We start from the raw sequence: 19,374 nt of genomic DNA, 5'->3' as shown, positions 1-19,374 counted from the left end.
TCCAGATGAAAATAAGAAGGTCCTTCTGAAAGACTGCAAAGGGCTTGCTCGCCTTTTCAGCCACATCAGGACAAAGTGAAAAAAAGGCCATCTGTGAACCAGGGAGATGTCATGTCAGTTCATTTTCTCCATCGTATCTAACTCTTAGGCATACCGACTGCAGCATGCCAGGCTTCCCTGTACTTTACCAACTCCCAGAGCTTGCTCAAACTCATGTCGATCAAGTCAGTGATGCCATCCAACCGTCTCATCCTCTGTCGTCCCCTTCTCCTCCTGCCTTCAATCTATCCCAGCATCAGGGTCTTTTCCAATGAGTCAGTTCTTCCCATCAGGTGGCCTAAGTATTGGAACTTCAGCTTCAGCATCAATCCTTCCAATGAATATTCACGACTGATTTCCTTTAGGATGGACTGGTTGGATCTCCTTGTAGTCCAAGGGACTCTCGAGAGTCTTCTCCAACACCACAGTTCAAAAGCATCAGTTCTTCTGCACTCAGCGTTCTTTATAGTCCAGCTCTCACATCCATACATGACTACTGGAAAAACCATAGCTTTGACTAGATGGACCTTTGTCAGTGAAGTACTGTTTCTGCTTTTTAATATGCTGTCTAGGTTGGTCATAGCTTTTCTTCCAAGGAGCAAATGTCTTTTAAATTCATGACTGCAGTCACCGTCTGCAGTAATTTTGGAGCCCAAGAGAGTAGTCTGTCACTCTTTCCACTGTTTCCGCATCTATTTGCCATGAAGTCATGGGACCGCATGCCATGAACTTAGCTTTTTGAATGTTAAGTTTTTAGCCAGCTTTTTCACTCTTCTCTTTCACTTTCATCAAAAGGCTCTTTAGTTTCTCTTGGCTTTCTACCAGAAGGGTGGTGTCATCTGCATATCTGAAGTTATTGATATTTCTCCTGGCAATCTTGATTCTGGCTTGTGATTCATCCAGCCTTGCATTTCACATGATGTACTCTGCATATAAAGTAAATAAGCAGGGTGACAACATACAGCCTTGATGTACTCCTTTCCCAATTTGGAATCAGTCTGTTGTTCCATGTCTGGTTCTAACTGTTGCTTCCTGACCTGCATATAGATTTCTAGGAGCCCTGGTATTTCCATCTGTCTAAGAATTTTCCACAGTTTGTTGTGATCCACACAGTCAAAGGCTTTGGCATAGTTCACAAAACTGTAATAGATGTTCTTCTGGAACTCTCTTGCTTTTTCCATGATCCAACAGATGTTGGCAATTTGATCTCTGGTTTCTCTGCCTTTTCTAAATCCAGCTTGAACATCTGAAAATTCATGATTCACGTACTGCTGAAGCCTGGCTTGGAGAATTTTGAACATTACTTTGCTGGCATGTGAGATAAGAGCAATTGTTTGGTAATTTGAACATTCTTTGGGATTGGTATGAAAACTGACCTTTGCAGTCCTGTGGCCACTGCTGAGTTTTCCAAATTTGCTGGTATACTGAATGTAGCACTTCCACAGCATCATCTTTTAGGATTTGAAATAGCTCAACTGCAATTCCATCACCTCTACTAGCTTTGTTTGTAGTGATGCTTCCTAAGGCCCACTTGACTTCACATTCTAGGATGTCTGGCTCTAGGTGGGTGATCATACCATCATGGTTATCTGGGTCATGAAGATCTTTTTTTGTATAGTTCTTCTGTGTATTCTTTCCACCTCTTCTTAATATCTTCTGCTTATGTTAGGTCCATACCATTTCTGTCCTTTATTGTGCCCATCTTTGCATGAAATGTTCCCTTGGTGTCACTAATTTTCTTGAAGAGATCTCTAGTCTTCTCCATTCTATTGTTTTCCTCTATTTCTTTGTGTTGATCACTGAGGAAGGATTTCTTATCATCCCTTGCTATTCTTTGGAGCTCTGCATTAAAATGGGTATATCTTTCCTTTTCTTCTTTTCTCAGCTATTTGTAAGGCCTCCTCAGACAGCCATTTTGCCTTTTTGCATTTCTTTTTCTTGGGGATGATCTTGATCCCTGCCTCCCATACAATGTCATGAACCTCTGTCTCTAGTTCTTCAGGCACTCTGTCTATCAGATCTAATCCCTTAAATCTATTGTCACACTCCAAGCCAGGCTTCAGCAATACGTGAATCATGAACTTCCAGATGTTCAAGCTTGTTTTAGAAAAGGCAGAGGAACCAGAGACCAAATTTCCAACATCTGCTGGATCATCGAAAAAGCAAGAGAGTTCCAGAAAAACATCTATTTCTGATTTATTGACTATGCCAAAGCCTTTGACTGTGTGGATCACAATAAACTGTGGAAAATTCTGAAAGAGATGGGAATACCAGACCACCTGACCTGCCTCTTGAGAAACCTATATGCAGGTCAGGAAGCAACAGTTAGAACCGGACATGGAACAACAGACTGGTTCCAAATAGGAAAAGGAGCACGTCAAGGCTGTATATTGTCACCCTGCTTATTTAACTTCTATGCAGAGTACATCATGAGAAATGCTGGGCTGGAAGAAGCAAAGCTGGAATCAAGATTGCCGGGAGAAATATCAATAACCTCAGATATGCAGATGACACCACCCTTATGGCAGACAGTGAAGAGGAATTAAAAAGCCTCTTGATGAAAATGAAAGTGCAGAGTGAAAAAGTTGGCTTAAAGCTCAACATTCAGAAAACTAAGATCATGGCATCTGGTCCCATCACTTAATTGCAAATAGATGGGGAAAGAGTGGAAACAGTGTCAGACTTTATTTTTTGGGGCCTCAAAATCACTGCAGATGGTGATTGCAGCCATGAAATTAAAAGATGCTTAGTCCCTGGAAGGAAAGTTATGACCAACCTAGATAGCATATTCAAAAGCAGAGACATTACTTTGCCAACAAAGTTTCGTCTAGTCAAGGCTATGGTTTTTCCGGTGGTCATTCAGGGATGTGAGTTGGACTGTGAAGAAAGCTGAGCACAGAATAATTGATGCTTTTGAACTGTGGTGTTGGAGAAGACTCTTGAGAGTCCCTTAGACTGCAAGGAGGTTCAACCAGTCCATTCTGAAGGAGATCAGTCCTGGGTGTTCATTGGAAGGACTGATGCTAAAGCTGAAACTCCAATACTTTGGCCACCTCGTGGGAAGAGTTGACTCACTGGAAAGGACTTTGATGGTGGGAGGGATTGGGGGCAGGAGGAGAAAGGGACGACAGAGAATGAGATGGCTGGATGGCTTCACCGACTTGATAGACATAAGTTTGAGTAAACTCTGGGACTTGGTGATGGACAGGGAGGCCTGGCATGCTGCAATTCATGGGGTCGCAAAGAGTTGGACATGACTGAGCAACTGAACTGAACTGAACTGAACTGTATATTTGTAAGGGATTTGATTTAGGTCATACCAGTGGTTTTCCCTACTTTCTTCAATTTAAGTCTGAATTTGGCAATAAGGAGTCCATGATCTGAGCCACAGTTAGCTCCTGGTCTTGTTTTTGCTGATTGTATAGAGCTTCTCCATCTTTGGCTGCAAAGAATATAATCAATCTGATTTTAGTATTGACCACCTGGTGATGTTCATGTGGAGTCTTCTCTTGTGTTGTTGGGAGAGGGTGTTTGCTATGACCAGTGTGTTCTCTTGGCAAAACTCTGTTAGCCTTTGCCCGGCTTCATTCTGTAATCCAAGGCCAAATTTGCCTGTCACCTAGGTATCTCTTGACTTCCTACCTTTGCATTCCAGTTCCCTTAATGAAAAGGACATCTTTACTTTTGGGAATTAATTCTAGAAGGTCTTGTAGGTCTTCATAGAACCATTCAACTTCAACTTCTTCAGCATTACTGGTTGGGGCATAGACTTGGATTACTGTGACACTGAATGATTTGCCGTGGAAACGAACAGAGATCAGTATGAAAAGGGAGATCTTACCAGACCCCAAATCTGCTGATGCCTTGATCTTGGACTCCCAGCCTCCAGGAGTGTGAAAAAGACATGCTTGCTGTTTATGAGCTCCTAGTCCATGGCATTTTGACACAGCAAACAGTCTAACACAGTGCCTGTCCAAAACGAGGGAGGCCACTTGGAAACTTCTGCTTCAGAACCTTCTACCCCTCAACCCTGCCCTGGTTCACACCAGCATATCTGCTCCAAGATCTTTCAGATTAGAATGAAGATACTGTTGAATTCCTGGGCATCAGAGAGGTAAACACAGATCAGATAATTCAATTAGGGTGAAGGGACTGGGAAGAGCACACCATTTGGGAAGGGTTTTCTTGAGAGGAACTGTGGGCGAGGCCCACCCCTCTGTAGGGTGGGTTGTTCACTGACAATATTTAGTGCATCCCTGGGTTTTTCCTGATTCCTCTAAGTCGTGCTAGGATAAGTTCCTGGATTTCCCGCTTCAGAGCCAGCGATGAGAGTAGCACATGGAGCTCAAGTCGCGGTGGTGGACTGTGCCGGAGCGCTTCGCCTTCCCTTTGGAATTTTACATCGAAAGGGACCAGGAAGAGCTGATCTTGGGAGAGGGGTCCCTGCCCTGCCCCTTCCTCTTCTTTCCCCTCCCTGCCCCCAGTATATCCCAGGGCCCTCCCGCAGCTCATTCCCCTGCCCCTCCTCCCTCTTCGCTGTGATCCTCACGCCCCCTCCTCCAGGCCACCTGGACGCTGACCTGCTCCGCCTCGGGGCGCACAGCCAGACCTTCATCCAGCGGGAAAGGGGCTTCGCAGCCACGGGCCTGAAGCGCGTCCTCCTCGTGGCTTCGCTGGAGTCGCGGCAGTGGCTGTTCCTCATGGTCTGAAGAGTCAGCAGCCGGGACCCCAAAAGCTGGGGCCGAGGTAGGTGACCTCGGGGAACTCAGGGGTGGAGTCTGTATCTCGGGTTTGTCGAGGGTCGCCTGCGTTGCTGGCTGTCCGGGTGTCCCCTTTCCCTCTGCCGCCCCCCTCCCACCCCAAGCTCTGGGGAAGGGGGTGCCGTCGGGGAGGGGTGGAAAAGCCCAGGAGATGCGGACAGGGAGGGGCGGAGGCTCCGGGCCGGTGACACCCTCAAGGTCCCCTCGGGGCCCTGGCCAGCCGGGAGAGTCCGGTCTCGCCCCGCGCTCTCCCTGCAGGCCTCGAGCTGCTGCAGCTGGTCCGGGGAGCCAGCCGCTGACCACCCGCGACCTGGCCGCAGCGCATGCCGTCCTGCTGGACCTGTTCCCGTCCCACCCAGGAGGGGGCTCCATCTCTCTTAGGCCCTCCCAGGCCTGCTGTTACTGAACGTTTGGTTGCAGACCCCTTCAGAGTTCATTCTGTCCATCAAACGGTCTTGATCTCTGCTGGGCAGTCGAGAGGCGAGAAGGCATCTGAAGAAAGACCCGACAGGCAGGACCCGAGGTGGCGTCCGTGGTTCATCTTTGGCCCTCGGAGGCCTTCTCGGCACATTTTGGAGACTCATGGAGGCTCGGGTGTGAGAGAGAGGTGCAGTCCGCCAGCAAAGATCTAGTGAAACGAGTGGCCCCACGTGTCAGGCCTCTGGAGTGCGCTCCCTGTGGGTGAACGGGTTTGGCGCAGGAGGGCCTCTGGGTGAGTCTGTCCAGAAGGCAGGGGTCTCTGGGCGTGCGGCCCAGGGGAGGAAAAGGGAGCAGGAGAGGAAACTGCTCCCCGGGTTGGTCTGGAGGGTCGGGGGGAAGGATGAAAACAGGGAAGGACCCTGTCAGGTAGACACAGGAGGGGAGAGACGTGGCAGTGAAGACAGGCAGAAGGTGGTCCACCCCAGTAGCCTGGGAGGTGGGAGATCAGGCGCTGTTCCCGATGCCCAGCCGTTGGCGGTGAGGCTGAAGGGCTGTTTCTCGGAGCAAAAGAGCCCGAAGTCCCTCAAGGCATGAATAAGTTGCCTAGAAGGGTTTCCTAAGTTTCTGTTTTAGAACTTTCCAAGATGCCAAATCCACATTTGTATCTTGACCACCCATCTGGACTGTGACAGAACTCCAAAGAGTGAGTTTTGAGTGGTTTATGCCAATGATGGCAGATATGTGACTGCTGCCAGGTTCAGGAATGAGAACGGGGGTGGGGGTGGGCTGCCTTAGTCTAACCAGCCGTCAGCCAAGGGCTTATATATCCCAATGGGTGCCCTCCCCCTTAGATGTGATCCGGGTGCTGTGTGCTGCCACCTTGTGGACAATGAGAAGAACCACCGGTACTTTCCTCTTGACCAGGAGTCAGCAGGCTGGATGGGAACCTTAATGATGTCACAGAGCAAATTGTACTCTGCGTGGAACTACCCACCTCTGACCTTCAGTTATGGTGGATAATGGGATGTCCTCGGGTTTTCTCGAACCTGCAGCCAAATCCATCCTGACAGGTTGCCTGTGGTCGGGTGGTGAGGGTTAAATTAGGTTACACCTCTGAAGCATTTGTTGGTACAACACTGGGCAGTCACTAACCATGAGTTGCTAGGTTTTTAAACTTTTTTTTTAAATTTAGTGTTTTCTTAATTTACAATGTTATGTTAGTTTGCAAGTGTGCAGCAATGTGACTCCATTTATATAATATATGACGTATATATGTATATAGACTGTTTTTCACAGTAGGTTATTATAGCATATTGAACAGAGTTCCCTATGCTACACAGTATGTCGTTTTTTAATTTTGTTTACAGTTGTGTGTACATGAGTTGCTATTTAAAGTCTGGAATCCCAAGACTGGAGGCCAGTTCTGGCTATGCGCTTGGCATTGGTAGGATATAAAGATAAGCGGGAATCAGGAATGTGATTTTTATGCAGTTCAGGGGCTGGGGAAGGGAGATGAAACCCTTTTTTCTCCTTGGAACTCACAGGGACGTGTGAGCAGTCGGGCCTCCTGGTGAAAGGGCCAAGCCTAGGTCTGGGTACCACCTCTAGGATCTGAGCCCACGTGCTGGGGAAGGCGGGAGGGACAGAGGGGAAGGATGCTGAGGCCTGGGGGAGGGGACAAGAGAGGGGCTGCTGCTCCCGGTTCTGCAGAAACGTGGTTACTCACTACTTGGCATTCATTAATTTCTTCTTGATTCTCTTTTGGAAAAGCCCAGAGACCTTTGTGAGAAGTGACAGACCAAATCTGTGACACAGGGTGAGTGAAGCATGAGGGTCACACCCTTCTTGAGAGAAAGGCCTCTGAGATAGGGGTTGGAAGCGCCTGAAAGCAAAGAGACCAGGACATTCTCATCCATTCAGGGTTCTCGAGCACCTTGGCCTGCGGGGCCTGGTGGGAGGACCTTGGGGAATATTTTGAGATGCCCTTCCCCCCTCAAGAAGTTTGTCTGGGGCATTGCAGGTGACTCTGGGCCCAAGTGAGGCGTTTGGAACTAATGTTCAGGGCAGGCGATCCATGGTTGGGAGGGGTCCCTGCGTTAAGAGCGGAGGTCACGGATGGGACCACCTGGGGAGGGAGTGGGGGGCAGAGAAGGGAGAGGCTGGTGATGGGATCTGGGAACCCTGACCATGGAGCAAAGAGAACAAGGAGCTTGGGCCAGTGACTTGGGCTGATTGACCCACTGGATCAGAGACAAACTTGGGAGCAGTTTTAAGAGGAAGGAAGAGTGTTTGCATAGCTGATCGCCCCAGAAAAGCCAAGAGGGAAGTGCTTCTAAGAAGTCATGCTAAAAAAAAAAATGAATCCTAGATAGTTTTCCCTTCAAGTCAAGCATCTTGTTGTTTAAATAAACTTCTTGTTTAACATGAAAAAAAAAAAAGAAGTCATACTGACCAGGGCAGAGCTGGCTGTCTGAGGGCTGGGCAGACCTGGTTTGACTGTCCTGCTGGCTGGGGGACAGAAGCTGGGGAAATGGAATTACCTTCTACAATTTGTCGATTGTTGGTTCTAAAGGGAAGGTGAGATGTGGAGATAAAGAGGAAGGTGAGGTCTTGACTTTGCTGGTCTCGGGAAAGGCTCCTTTCTGTTTACAGGGGAAAAAACAGAGAGGGAGATGCCACAGATGTAAGGAAAGAGGGGGTTGGGATCCAGAGCAAGAGAGCTAGTCTTCACTGGGCACGAGTTTCCATCTGAAAAGGCAGAGGCCTCCCCACCCCAAGTCCTGAAAAGTGGGGTGGTGCTGGATCGTGGCCCAAGGGCTTTGGTGAGGACTTTCCGGTGCTCAAGAGCGTCTGTTGACCTGGGCTGCATTTGGTGTGAGGTTGTCACCACTCACTTAGGAGCTGCACCAGGGGAAGGTGTGAACACCTAGTTTTGGGGGTCATGGAGTGGGCAGGGGTTGGCAGGGCAGGAAGGCAGTCACACTCAGGAAGGCAAAGGAGAGGAAAGAAGAAGCAAGTGATGGACAGAGATGAACATCACTAAAAAAGGAAAAAGCTAGTAGGTGAGAAGTGGAGGAAGTAGGTGACCGTGCACGGCAACCTTGGACCCCGAGACTTACCTACCCCAGAGCACACTGGACTTGAACTAGGCAACAAAACCGTGATAGGAATGAAGTGAGTGGTGGAGGCTGGCAAAGATATATGTCACACCAGCGTGCCTTTGAGTTATCTATTTATTTATTTGACTTCCAGAGCAGTGCATGCACCTATAATTTGCTTTGAAATGTAGTGAAAACGTCAGTAACTTGGAGTTAGGTAAACCAGAGGGTGAAGTATTATTTTAATTAATTAAAAATTAAAAAAAAAATTAAAGAAGCAGTTGAAGTGGTTGAAACCAGAATGACGAAAGTAACCACTTCAAGGTCTGGGAACCTACTTGTGATAAGGGCAGAGTAATTGTATGTATATTTTGCTTTTAAGCTGGGGTGAGAGATGCTTTAAAATAGGTGAGAAAGTGTGTGGAAGCTGTTTACATTTTTGAGTTGGTCAAGCAAGCACATTCCGTGTTTACTTGTTAGTTTCACTAGTAAGTGTCACCTCCCAAAGGTGACAGAATAGGCAGGGACCTGCCTGAGCCCCTTGGAGCTGTGGCGGAGGGGAGGCCCCTCAGGTGACACCCCTTCCCTCACCTCCCTCCATTTAAAGCATCTTTCTTAGGGCCTCCTTGCTTTGTGATCCAGAGTTCCAACATTCTGAAAAGGGAAAGCGTCAGTCGCTGAGTTGTGTCCGACTGTCTGAGACCCCATGAACTCTAGCCTGCCAGGCTCCTTTGTCCATGGAATTATCCAGGCAAGAATACCGGAATGAGTTGCCGTTTCCTTCTCCAGGGGATCTTCCCCACCTAGGTATCGAACCTGAACCTAGGTCTCTTGCATTGCAGGCTGATTCTTTACCATTTGAGCCACCAAGGAAGCCCCCAACATTCTGAGCCTCCTTTCAAATCAAGTAATTCCACTGGAATTCATCATGGACACAGTGCAAAACTGCCAGTGAAACAAGAGGTTTTTTTTTTTTTTTTTAGGGCAGAAGGGTAAGATCCCTTTTGGGAGTGCCCCTCCCACCCCCATCTTCTCAGCTTCCCTGGTGGCTCAGATGGTAAAGACTCTGCCTGCAATGCAGGAGACCCAGGTTCGATCCCTGGGTCAGGAAGATCCCTGGAGAAGGGAATGGCTACCTACTCACTCCAGTATTCTCACCTGGAGAATTCCATGGACAAAGAAGCCTGCCGGGCTACAGTCTGTGGGTTTTCAAAGAGTTGGACACGACTGAGTGACTAACACTTTTCCACTCCCTCACTGGGGAGCACTGGATAGGTGTTAATGGCCATTCTGAGCAGCTGGGGCTCCAGCATTTGGGCGCGTGCTGGTTCCCACTTCTTATCACTTGTTTAGCAAACCCTTTTATTATAGTTAACACAGGGCTCACATATGCTGGCATTTGCTTTGATGTATCAAATAAAAATGTATAAAAATATACAAAAATAAATATTTAGTATGATATCAAATTAGTTTTTCTTATGATACCCTCAACAACATTTGCAAACCTTTCCCATCCCAGAGTATCAATGATTTCTTCATCAACATTGCAAAAAGATAATTTTTTTTTTCTGCTGTACCATGAGGCATGGAGAATCTTAGTTCCCTGACCAGAGATTGAAACTGTACCCCCTGCATTGGAAGCATGAATTCTGCAAAAAGATAATTTTTAATTTCAACTCCAAATCTGCTTGATCTACTGGGACCCAATCAGTTCAGAACCAACCAGTTGGTACCAGATGAAAGTAGTCACACTAACTGTTTATAGACATCTTTTTAATGTTTTACTTTAAAACAAATAATCCCGGTAAAAGAGAGCAAAGGAAATTACATTTGAATGGTAGCTTGAAATGGATACGATATTCCTGATTTATTTGTGTTCAGGAAACAGACAACTGCATTGTCATACGTGACTTCCAGAACTGCTCACTTAAATGTACATAATTAAATTAAGTTTCTCTTACAAAAACACAACCATGTCATTTTAAGGCAAAAAATATCAGCTTCTGGGGAGATAAGTTAACATTTATTGTATTTTCTCAATCTGGATGAAGTGACCTATTCATTTAGTTGCTCAGTTTCATCATTCCTTATAGTTTTGCTTTGCACACAGGCATGAGAACGAGTCACCTTGTGCCTGATTCCCTCCTCTCTGTGAGACTTGTTTTCTGGCAAATTAAGAATTTTCAGAATCACTGAGTCAAGGGGAGGTGAGAAAGGCACCTTAGAACAAGAGAGAAAAGACTGAAAAACTCAATCGAGTGTCTTTTACTTTAAACAAAACTTGCTATCTATAGATGTTAATTTAGTTGAACAAAATGCAAACATTTAGATCAGACGGAGCAAAATTTTTTTAGTGAACCTCGTAGAAGGGATGTTTGCCATAAAGCGCTAGCTTGCTCAACCCTATGTACCGGAGGCGGCAGACGGTCGAGGCCTGAGAAAGCCAGAGGCCGATCAGCACTCAGCTAATTGTGCTTCGAGACACGGGGGCTGACGGAAGGGGCTTTGCTAAGTGTTAGGGAGAGACCCCTCTCAGCTCCGCTGACAGGAACACAGCAGACACAGCCCTATAGCTTCACACAATACAACAGGCTTTCGGCATCCAAGAAGTTTTGTGCTGGAGTAAGACAGACACAAAATGGTCATGGCTTGGGTGTGTGAAAGCTTCTCCCAGCATGGTTTACCATGTTGGGCTGTGATGAACCCTCGGTGATGGGTTTGGGTTTGTTTCTGAATCTTGCATCTTCAGTGATGCCAGATGGACTGGGCTGTGTCTGAGGCCTAACGGGGCCTAAGGTGGGGTCCTCAGTACATTCAGAGTTCCTGCTGCCAGTGGGCTTTGACCCGGACAGAGCGTGTCTGAGACTCAGTGCTACCTGAAAGTTCCTTCCTCTTCTTCAAGTGATACCTGGAGATGGCCTGCTGGCATGGTGGGGTGGTGTGTGTGTGTGTGTGTGTGTCTGTGTTCTCGTGTACAACCTCCTTGGGAAGATGGATCACAAATTTGGAGACATGGGTAGATGAAATGCTGCATTTAATAATTGACTAAAATTTTATGTTTTGAAATAAAAACAGTGGCTTAAAGAGTTTGAGAACAGCTTTCAAACCAGAGTGTAAAATGGATGTGCTCTTTTCTAAGTGTCTCTGGCAGCCAAGTGGACCCTGAAGGATGCATGCCAGGGGTGTGTGCGAGGATCTAGGTGGGATGAGAGGAGGAATCCTTCCAAATTTCAGTGCTTATCAAAAAAGGACAAGGGTTGAGATGTGTATTGGAGGTGGAGTGGAGAAGTTGCTTACTTGGGGGAGGGAGGCTGGTGAAGGGAGGCAGGGAGCCCACAGCCTGTGGACGAGAAAGGGGATCTGGGGTGGAGAAAGCAGGTTGGGGAAGAGAGTTTGGGAGGGACTCGGCAGGTGTCAGGGCCTTGTCCTGCCTTTGGGCAGCTGTTGACAGCCCTGATCCATCCCCTGGCTGCTGGAAAAGTTATCCTGGAGGCAGCAATATCAGCCAAGGAGAAAACTCTTTTTAAGTCTTCCTGTGGCTGGAGTTTAATCCACCTGCTCTCTAACTTCCCCTGGCCCTGAAATTCTGATGGTCTGGGGTTGCCATTCTGGCTGCTAACAAGTGGTCACCTTGGCTTGCTTTCTGGTAGAGATATTTCTTAATTTGTTTCCCTTGGTCTTTTTGGCCATCATGCTGTGTTTTGATTTGCAGACCCTGCCAGGGTTACCTGGCTTCTGATTATATGAGCTTGTACCAGGAAACTGAGTCAATCATTTTTCAGAGTAGGGGCGGGCAACATTCTTGGGGAGAATAGAAAATGTCCACGACAGTATAAAAAGTAAAGGAGGTTTAGTTTTAGCCTTTCATATGCAAAATGTATGACATAATAGCAAAACACATTCAGGGCATATTAAAAAATAAATACCTTGCAAAACTCTCTGCTCATATATAAGAATAAGGGGTGTTTAGGTAGTTGAGTTCCCTAACAGTATTTGTTTTTTAAAAAAATCAAGTTCTTTTCTTTTGGTTTGTTTCCCTCCCTCTCATCACCCTGGAGGGGAAGGTCGTTTTCTTGAGCATCACTGATTTCCCGGTGTTAGGATTCTTTCTGAGCCATTTCCATCTCTGTCTCATGTCTCCTCCCCGAGAGCCTGCCTGGCTTTCAGCCTCGTGGGAAGAGCCCCTCACAGGCCATCTGTAGGCAGCTTGCAGGCCTGGGCAGGGCCACTGCACAGGGGTGAGCCCACCCCCGTGTGCCATCCACTCTTTGGGACTCAGTTGCTTGCGTAGCAGCTGATAGAGCCGTCAGGGAATTTGTTTCCATGAAGTCGAAGGTGTCAAAGAGTCAGCCTATTTGCCCCACTGGCCCTGAATTTCATTATTTGCACGTTTTCTAACTGAAGAACATTCTCGTCATAAAAAAACAAAACAAACAAACATGAAAATGATGTGCAAAATTGCTGGCCACAGCGTTAAGTCACCAAAAGCACACAAATTGACATTCAAATTACATTAATGATAAAATGGCTGGGTAGGACAGGTTGGCATCTACATCTTGAACAGGCAGCCATGTCTGATACCCCGATTCTGTGTTATGGGTAACTTGTTAGCAGCTGTTGATGACGGTCACTGTGTCACGTGTACATTATGGCCAAATTTTGAAAATGAATTCTGCGTTTTATCACCAGCAGAAATGCCTGACATTTGAAGGCGTCAACAGCCATCATTTCAAAACACAGAGTTCAATCTTCTAATGGACCTGACCTTGACGTTTCACACCCACCCCCGCAGCATGAGCAGGGTCGGTGTCTCGGGATTCTTAACTCAAGGTACCTTACTGAGTGAGGGGCAATGTCGTACCCTGAAGTTCAGCATCCCCTAAACATGCATTTTCATGCAATTGAAAGATAACGGGCTTAGGAACTGCCTTTCATGTTCTTCCTGATTTTTGTGGGTTCAACCTTTGAGAAGGGCTTTCCAGAGAGTTCATGCAGCGATGTGTATGGCTAAGGGGCGGCCGGGCCCCGGGGTGGGGGGCAATCGGAGGCCTCATTTCAGCCTCACGTGTGGCCGGCCCAGGGCGTCAGCGCCCCCCGCCGCCGGACACGAGCTCTGAGATGATCGCGACCGTCCAGTCCTGAGAGAGTCCGGCGCCGGGGCGGGCTCCCGGGCCGGCGGCACCGCGTCCAAGGCGTCCGTCCCGGTGTCCTCTGGACCCGCCGCCTCTTCATCACTGATAAACAGCTTGGATTCCCGCCACTTGGGGTAAAACTCTTGGCTGCCCCTGGAGCCGCTGGACTCGCTCCCCGACAGCTGCACGTCCAGGTCCTCGGTGGACCGGGCCAGGTTCTGCGCCGACACCGAGCGGCCCGGGTCCTGGGGCACCGCGGGCCGGACCGACAGCAGGGCCGCCCCGCCCAGGTCCAGGCTCTGGCGCAGGGCGCGCTCCCTGGCCGGGAGGCGGTCCTTGGCGGGCGCCAGGCGGGCGCTGAGCTCGGGGAGAGCTTCCGGGGCGCCGGCGGGGCCGTGGGGCAGCTGCCCGAGCACCGGCAGCGCTGCAGGGATCTGTAGGGTGGCGGGGGCCGCCGGCCGGGCGGCACTCGCCGCCGCCGGGGGCGCCAGGCCGCGCGGGGCCGCCGGGCCGTCTCCCGGGCTCCCGGGCGCCGGCGTCGGCGCGGGGCTGAACGCGTAGAGCGCCTGGGCGCCCAGTTCGCTCGGCGCCAGGATGAGCTGCAGGCCCCGCGCCAGGCCCGCGCTGGCCGAGCGCGGGAGGCCGCCGCCCGGCGCCGGGCCCGATAGGTCCCGGCCGTCGCCCGGGCTCTGGTAGTCCGACGTCTGTTCACATTCGAAGGGCGGGCTCGGGAAGGGGGCCAGCGCGAGGGCCGGAGCGGAGCCTTTTCGCAGTACCTGCTGGTAGATATCCAGCAGGCAGTCAAGCTTGGCCTCGATGGACTGGACCTGAAAGAGCGGAAAACGTGCATCTGTTCACAAGAGTTTAAGGAATGAAGTTAGGCTGCAACCACTCGGCAGGTCCCGAGTGCTCGGCATTTCGCGGCCTTGACTCAGGACCCGCTTGGGACGCACGGTCCAGCCGCGGCGGTGGGAAGGGAGGTCTTGGGGGCGGATGCTCTGGCCTTTGCCTCGTCTCCACCGGCACCCTTCTCCTCCCCATTCTTTAAACGTGATGTTTTCAAAGACCGTATAAGCCCCTTTAGAAAGGCAATTTCCAGATTCCCCTGCCCATCAGGTTACCCTTCCTCGGCCTCTTCATGAGGACATTCCCGTACTCTACTGTGCAACAGGAAGCTAATTCTGTAAGAAACTAAGACCTAGATACGGGGGCTCCCCTAGCGGTCCAGTGGTTAGGACTCTGCGCTTCCACTGCAGGGGGCACAGGTTGGATCTCTGGTCTGGGAGCTAAGATCCACCCACCTCCACCCCGCAAAAACAAAAACAAAAACACAATACAATCCCCCCTCCAAACCCTGATCAATCTAGGCAATTCTAGATTTTAAAATATAGGTATTAAATGCTTGGCATATTTATAATTAAATCAGGGGAGCATTTTGACTTCTAAATATTGTCTTTGTATGAGAAGATACTCACTTTCAGGGTCAACAAATATTCAGTGCGTCACCACAGTTATAATGTGTGGTTTGTTTGTTTTTAAGAATGACCCAAGAGAGAGACAATGAAAATAACCAAAACACAAATTTAGATTTTTAAATTTAATTAATTAATTAATTATAAATTAATTTATAATTTATTTATAAATTTATAATTTATAAAAATAAATCAATAAATAAATTATAAATTAATTAATGCATTAATAAAATAATAAATCAAATCAAATTAAAATTTTAAATTTAATCAATAAATTATTTAATAAATAAATAAATTATAAATTAATTTATAAATTAATTTATAATTTATTTATAAATTTATAAAAATAAATTAATAAATAAATTAATAAAATAATAAATCTAAAAATAGATTTTATTATTCTACTGTTGAAATCCATAGTTGTTTGAAGTTCAAGTATTAATTGATGAGAGGAAATTTTCTATTCCTTATGCAGAAATTCATGTCTTTTGGAGAACATGGTCTATGCATGAAGAAAATTTATTTGCTATTTCTTGATTTTATTCCTTTTAAAATCAATCACTAAAATACATCCAATTGCTTATAATCGATTTTGATTAAAAAATATTCTGGCTACTTCACTCCTATTAGAATGGCTATCATCAAAAATACAAGAGATAACAATGCTGGAGAGGATGTGGAGAGAAGGGGGCCCTGCCTCACTGTTGGTGGGAAGGTAAATTGGTGCAACCACTATGGAGAACAATATGGAGATCCCTTTAAAAAATTAAGAATAGAGCCACCACATGATCCAGCAATTCCATTCTTGGGCACATACCCAGAGGAAACAAGAAATTAACTCAAAAAGATATCTGCACCCTGTGTTCACAGAGGCATCACTTACAACAGCCAAAACATGGAAACGAGTGTCTAGGGCAGATCAATGGATAAATAAGTTGTGGTGTACATGTATATACAATAGAATATTATTCAGCCATTAAAAAAAAAACAAAACCTGAGGAAATCCTGCCATTAGCAGCAACATGGATGCACCTTGAGGGCATTATGCTATGTCAAATAAATCACACAGAGAAAGGTGAATACTGGATGATCCCAGTTAATATACCTAAAACAAAATACAAAAAAAAAAAAAAAAAAAATCCCCAAACACATAGGAAAAAAGATCAGGCTTGTGGTTGCAAGAGGCAGGGGGTGGAGGGAGGGAAATCAGAGGACGGTGGTCAGGAGGCTCAAGGTTCTAGTTATGGAAAAACAGGTGCTGGGGTGTGATGCACAAAGTGATAACTATAGCTAATACTGCCGTGTGGTGCACAGGAAAGGTGTTAAGAGAGCAGATTCTAAGAGTTCTCATCACAAGGAGAACAATTGTTTTTCTTTGCTTTTCTTTATGTTGTGTCTCTGTGAGATGATGCATGCTGACTAAGCTTATTGTGGTCATCATTCACAGTTCATGTAGATCAGACCGTTACGTTACACGCTTCAAAGTTATACAGGGATATACGTCAATTCTATTGCAATAAACTGGAAAAAAAATCTGCCTAAGACCTTAGGCAGTTTAGTTGAGTTGTACCTGTTTTTCAACTTTGACCACCCGGCCGAGCATACTGAGGTCATCCGTGGCCTCGTGTTCTGCGGTTATTTTCTCTCTGCTCTTCTTGTCTGATGTGATTTGTCCTTTTCCAAGAATTTGATCCACACTATCAGAAAGAAAGATCCGGTTATGAGTGCGAAAGGTGGAGGCGGCCCCAAGCCAGAGGAAGTGTTTTGGAAAGAAAAATACAATTATCTCTAATCTATATAAGAAGAAATAAAATGAACTTCTTCCAGTTGAGATACTTATTTTCTTCACATGGAAATTACACAAGGTTAATTTTCTCATTATTTTAGTCCATGATGAAATCTATTATGACTGAGCTTCTGGAGGCAAACCTGTCCTAAACTACAAAGTAATTTGTCTGTTTCCACCTCTGATCAGGCATTTCCTGAATTCAGTCACTTAAAATATGACAAAATCATAATTATTTCATGTTAGTAGAACAGAACATTTAGCTTTGTTGACTATGTCAAAGCCTTTTACTGTGTGGATCACAATAAACTGTGGAAAATTCTGAAAGAGATGGGAATACCAGACCACCTTACCTGCCTCCTGAGAAATCTGTATGCAGGTCAAGAAGCAACAGTTAGAATCGGACATAAAACAACTGACTGGTTTCAAATTGGGGAAGGAGTATGTCAAGGCTGTGTATTGTCACCCTGCTTATTTAACTTATATGCAGAGTACATCATGTGAAATGCTGGGCTGGATGAAGCACAAGCTGGAATTGCTGGGAGAAATATCAATAACCTCAGATATGCAGATGAAACCACTCTTATGGCAGAAAGCAAAGAACTAAAGAGCCTCTTGATGAAAGTGAAAGAGGAGAGCGAAAAAGTTGGCTTAAAACTCAACATTCAAAAAACTAGGATCATGGCATACAGTTCCAACACTTCATGGCAAATAGATGGGGAAACAATGGAAACAGTGAGAGACTTTATTTCTGGGGGCTCCATAATCACTGCAGATGGTGACTGCAGCCATGAAATTAAAAGATGCTTGCTTCTTGGACGAAAAGCTATGACCAACCTAGACAGCTTATTAAAAAGCAGAGATATTACTTTGCCAACAAAGGTCTGTCTATTCAAAGCTATGGTTTTTCTAGTAGTCATGTATGGATGTGAAAGTTGAACTATAAAGAAAGCTGAGTGTTGAAGAATTGATGCTTTTGAACTGTGGTGTTGGAGAAGACTCTTGAGAGTCCCTTGGACTGCAAGGAGATCAAACCAGTCCATCCTAAAGGAAATCAGTCCTGAATATTCATCGGAAGGACTAACGCTAAAGCTGAAGCTCCAATACTCATTCGTCTGATGCAAAGAACTGACTCATTGGAAAAGACCCTGATGCTGGGAAAGACTGAGGGCAGGAGGAGAAGGGGACGACAGAGGATGAGGTGCTTGGATGGTATCACCGACTCGATGGACACGGGTTTGGGTGGACTCCAGGAATTGGTGATGGACAGGGAGGCCTGGCATGCTGCAGTTCATGGGGTTGCAAAGTCTGACTCGACTGAGCGACTGAACTGAACTGAGTAGCACAAGTCATTTAAGTGAACATTTATTATATATCTGATATGTGGAGATGAGAAAGCTATCGTCTCCATCTTGGGGATTCTAGTTGAAGGGTATATATACACCACATAAGTGAGAAACTCCAGATTAGCTCTGCAAATTCTGTAGTGGTTGAACTTTATAAAAACATTGGGAGGCAACTATCCTCAATATTTTGTAACAACCTATAAGACAAAAGAGGCTTCCAAGGTGGCACCAGTGGTAAAAACCTGTCTATCAACGCAGGAGATGTAAGAGATGTGGGTTTGATCCCCTGGGTCAGGAAGATCCCGTGGAGGAGAGCATGACAACCCACTCCACTTCTTCTTGCCTGAAGAATCCCATAGACAGAGGAGCGTGGTGGGCTATGGTCCATAAGGTCATAAAAAGTTGGATATGACTGAAACGACTTAGCACACACACATAAAGGAAAAGAATCTGAAAAAAGTAGATATATATGCATGTATAAGTGAATCACTTTGCTGCACACCTGAAACTAATACAACACGGTAAATCAAATATATTTCAATAAAAACAAACAAACAATAAAAAACATTGTGCAAACATACGTTAAGTGGAAAAACTGTTGTTTGTAATGCTTTGGCACTCTCTCCTGGTCAGCTGATTTATGGAAGGTATCAATTTTAAGTTTAAAGATATTTCACATTCAAAAACATTAATTCCTTCACCCTCAGAAAAATAAAACTTTACCAGAAATACCAGAAAACCATAAACAATCATAGAAATAATAGGATCCTAATTTACATTGAACCTTTGTTTTAAATGATTAATGGTTACTATTTATATAAACTATTTCTACAACTGCAATATGAAATGAAATTTAAAGTGCAGATTTTACAGTGTATTTTAACTAGTGACCCTATCCCTATGAAGAAAAATAAAACAAATCACATTTGTAATAAAAAAAACAGAAGTTAAAACAAAACTTTAAAAGGTAAGGAGAAAAAAATAAAAACAGCCTGGATAGAAGGGCAGTTTGGGGGAGAATGGATACATGTATATGTATGGCTGAGTTCCTCTGCTGTCCACTTGAAACTATCACAATGTTGTTAACTGTTTATACTCCAACATAAAATAAAAAGTTAAAAAAATTAAAAAAAAAAACAAAGCAAGCAAGCAAACAAACAAAAACCCACTGGGAGTCCCAAAAAAGACTTGGAAGACCTTGGCCACTTGGTGACAGGTTGTAAGAGGATCACAGGCCAGTTAAAACAATTTCCAAGGAGACTTACGGAGAAGGCAATGGCACCCCACTCCAGTACTCTTACCTGGAAAATCCCGTGGAGAG

At 46.0% G+C, this 19,374-nt stretch overlaps 1 protein-coding gene across 3 annotated transcripts in view; it reads right to left on the bottom strand.

Annotated features, from left to right (window-relative positions):
- Positions 1–12,763: 12,763 nt before the first annotated feature.
- KCNQ5 (potassium voltage-gated channel subfamily Q member 5) overlaps positions 12,764–19,374 on the bottom strand; it is a 623,719-nt gene continuing 617,108 nt past the window's right edge. For all 3 annotated transcript variants that reach the window (XM_070376187.1, XM_070376188.1, XM_070376190.1), the window contains 2 exons: positions 16,492–16,618; positions 12,764–14,276 (listed from right to left, as the gene is read on the bottom strand). In XM_070376187.1, the coding sequence (XP_070232288.1) occupies positions 13,368–14,276; positions 16,492–16,618 (1,036 nt within the window). In that variant the 3' untranslated portion in view covers positions 12,764–13,367. The remainder of the gene's footprint in view (positions 14,277–16,491; positions 16,619–19,374) is intronic.

Source organism: Bos mutus, chromosome 9 (genome assembly GCF_027580195.1).
Source record: "Bos mutus isolate GX-2022 chromosome 9, NWIPB_WYAK_1.1, whole genome shotgun sequence".
Classification (NCBI taxonomy): Eukaryota; Metazoa; Chordata; class Mammalia; order Artiodactyla; family Bovidae; genus Bos; species Bos mutus.
This window is presented reverse-complemented; position numbering and strand designations above follow the sequence as displayed.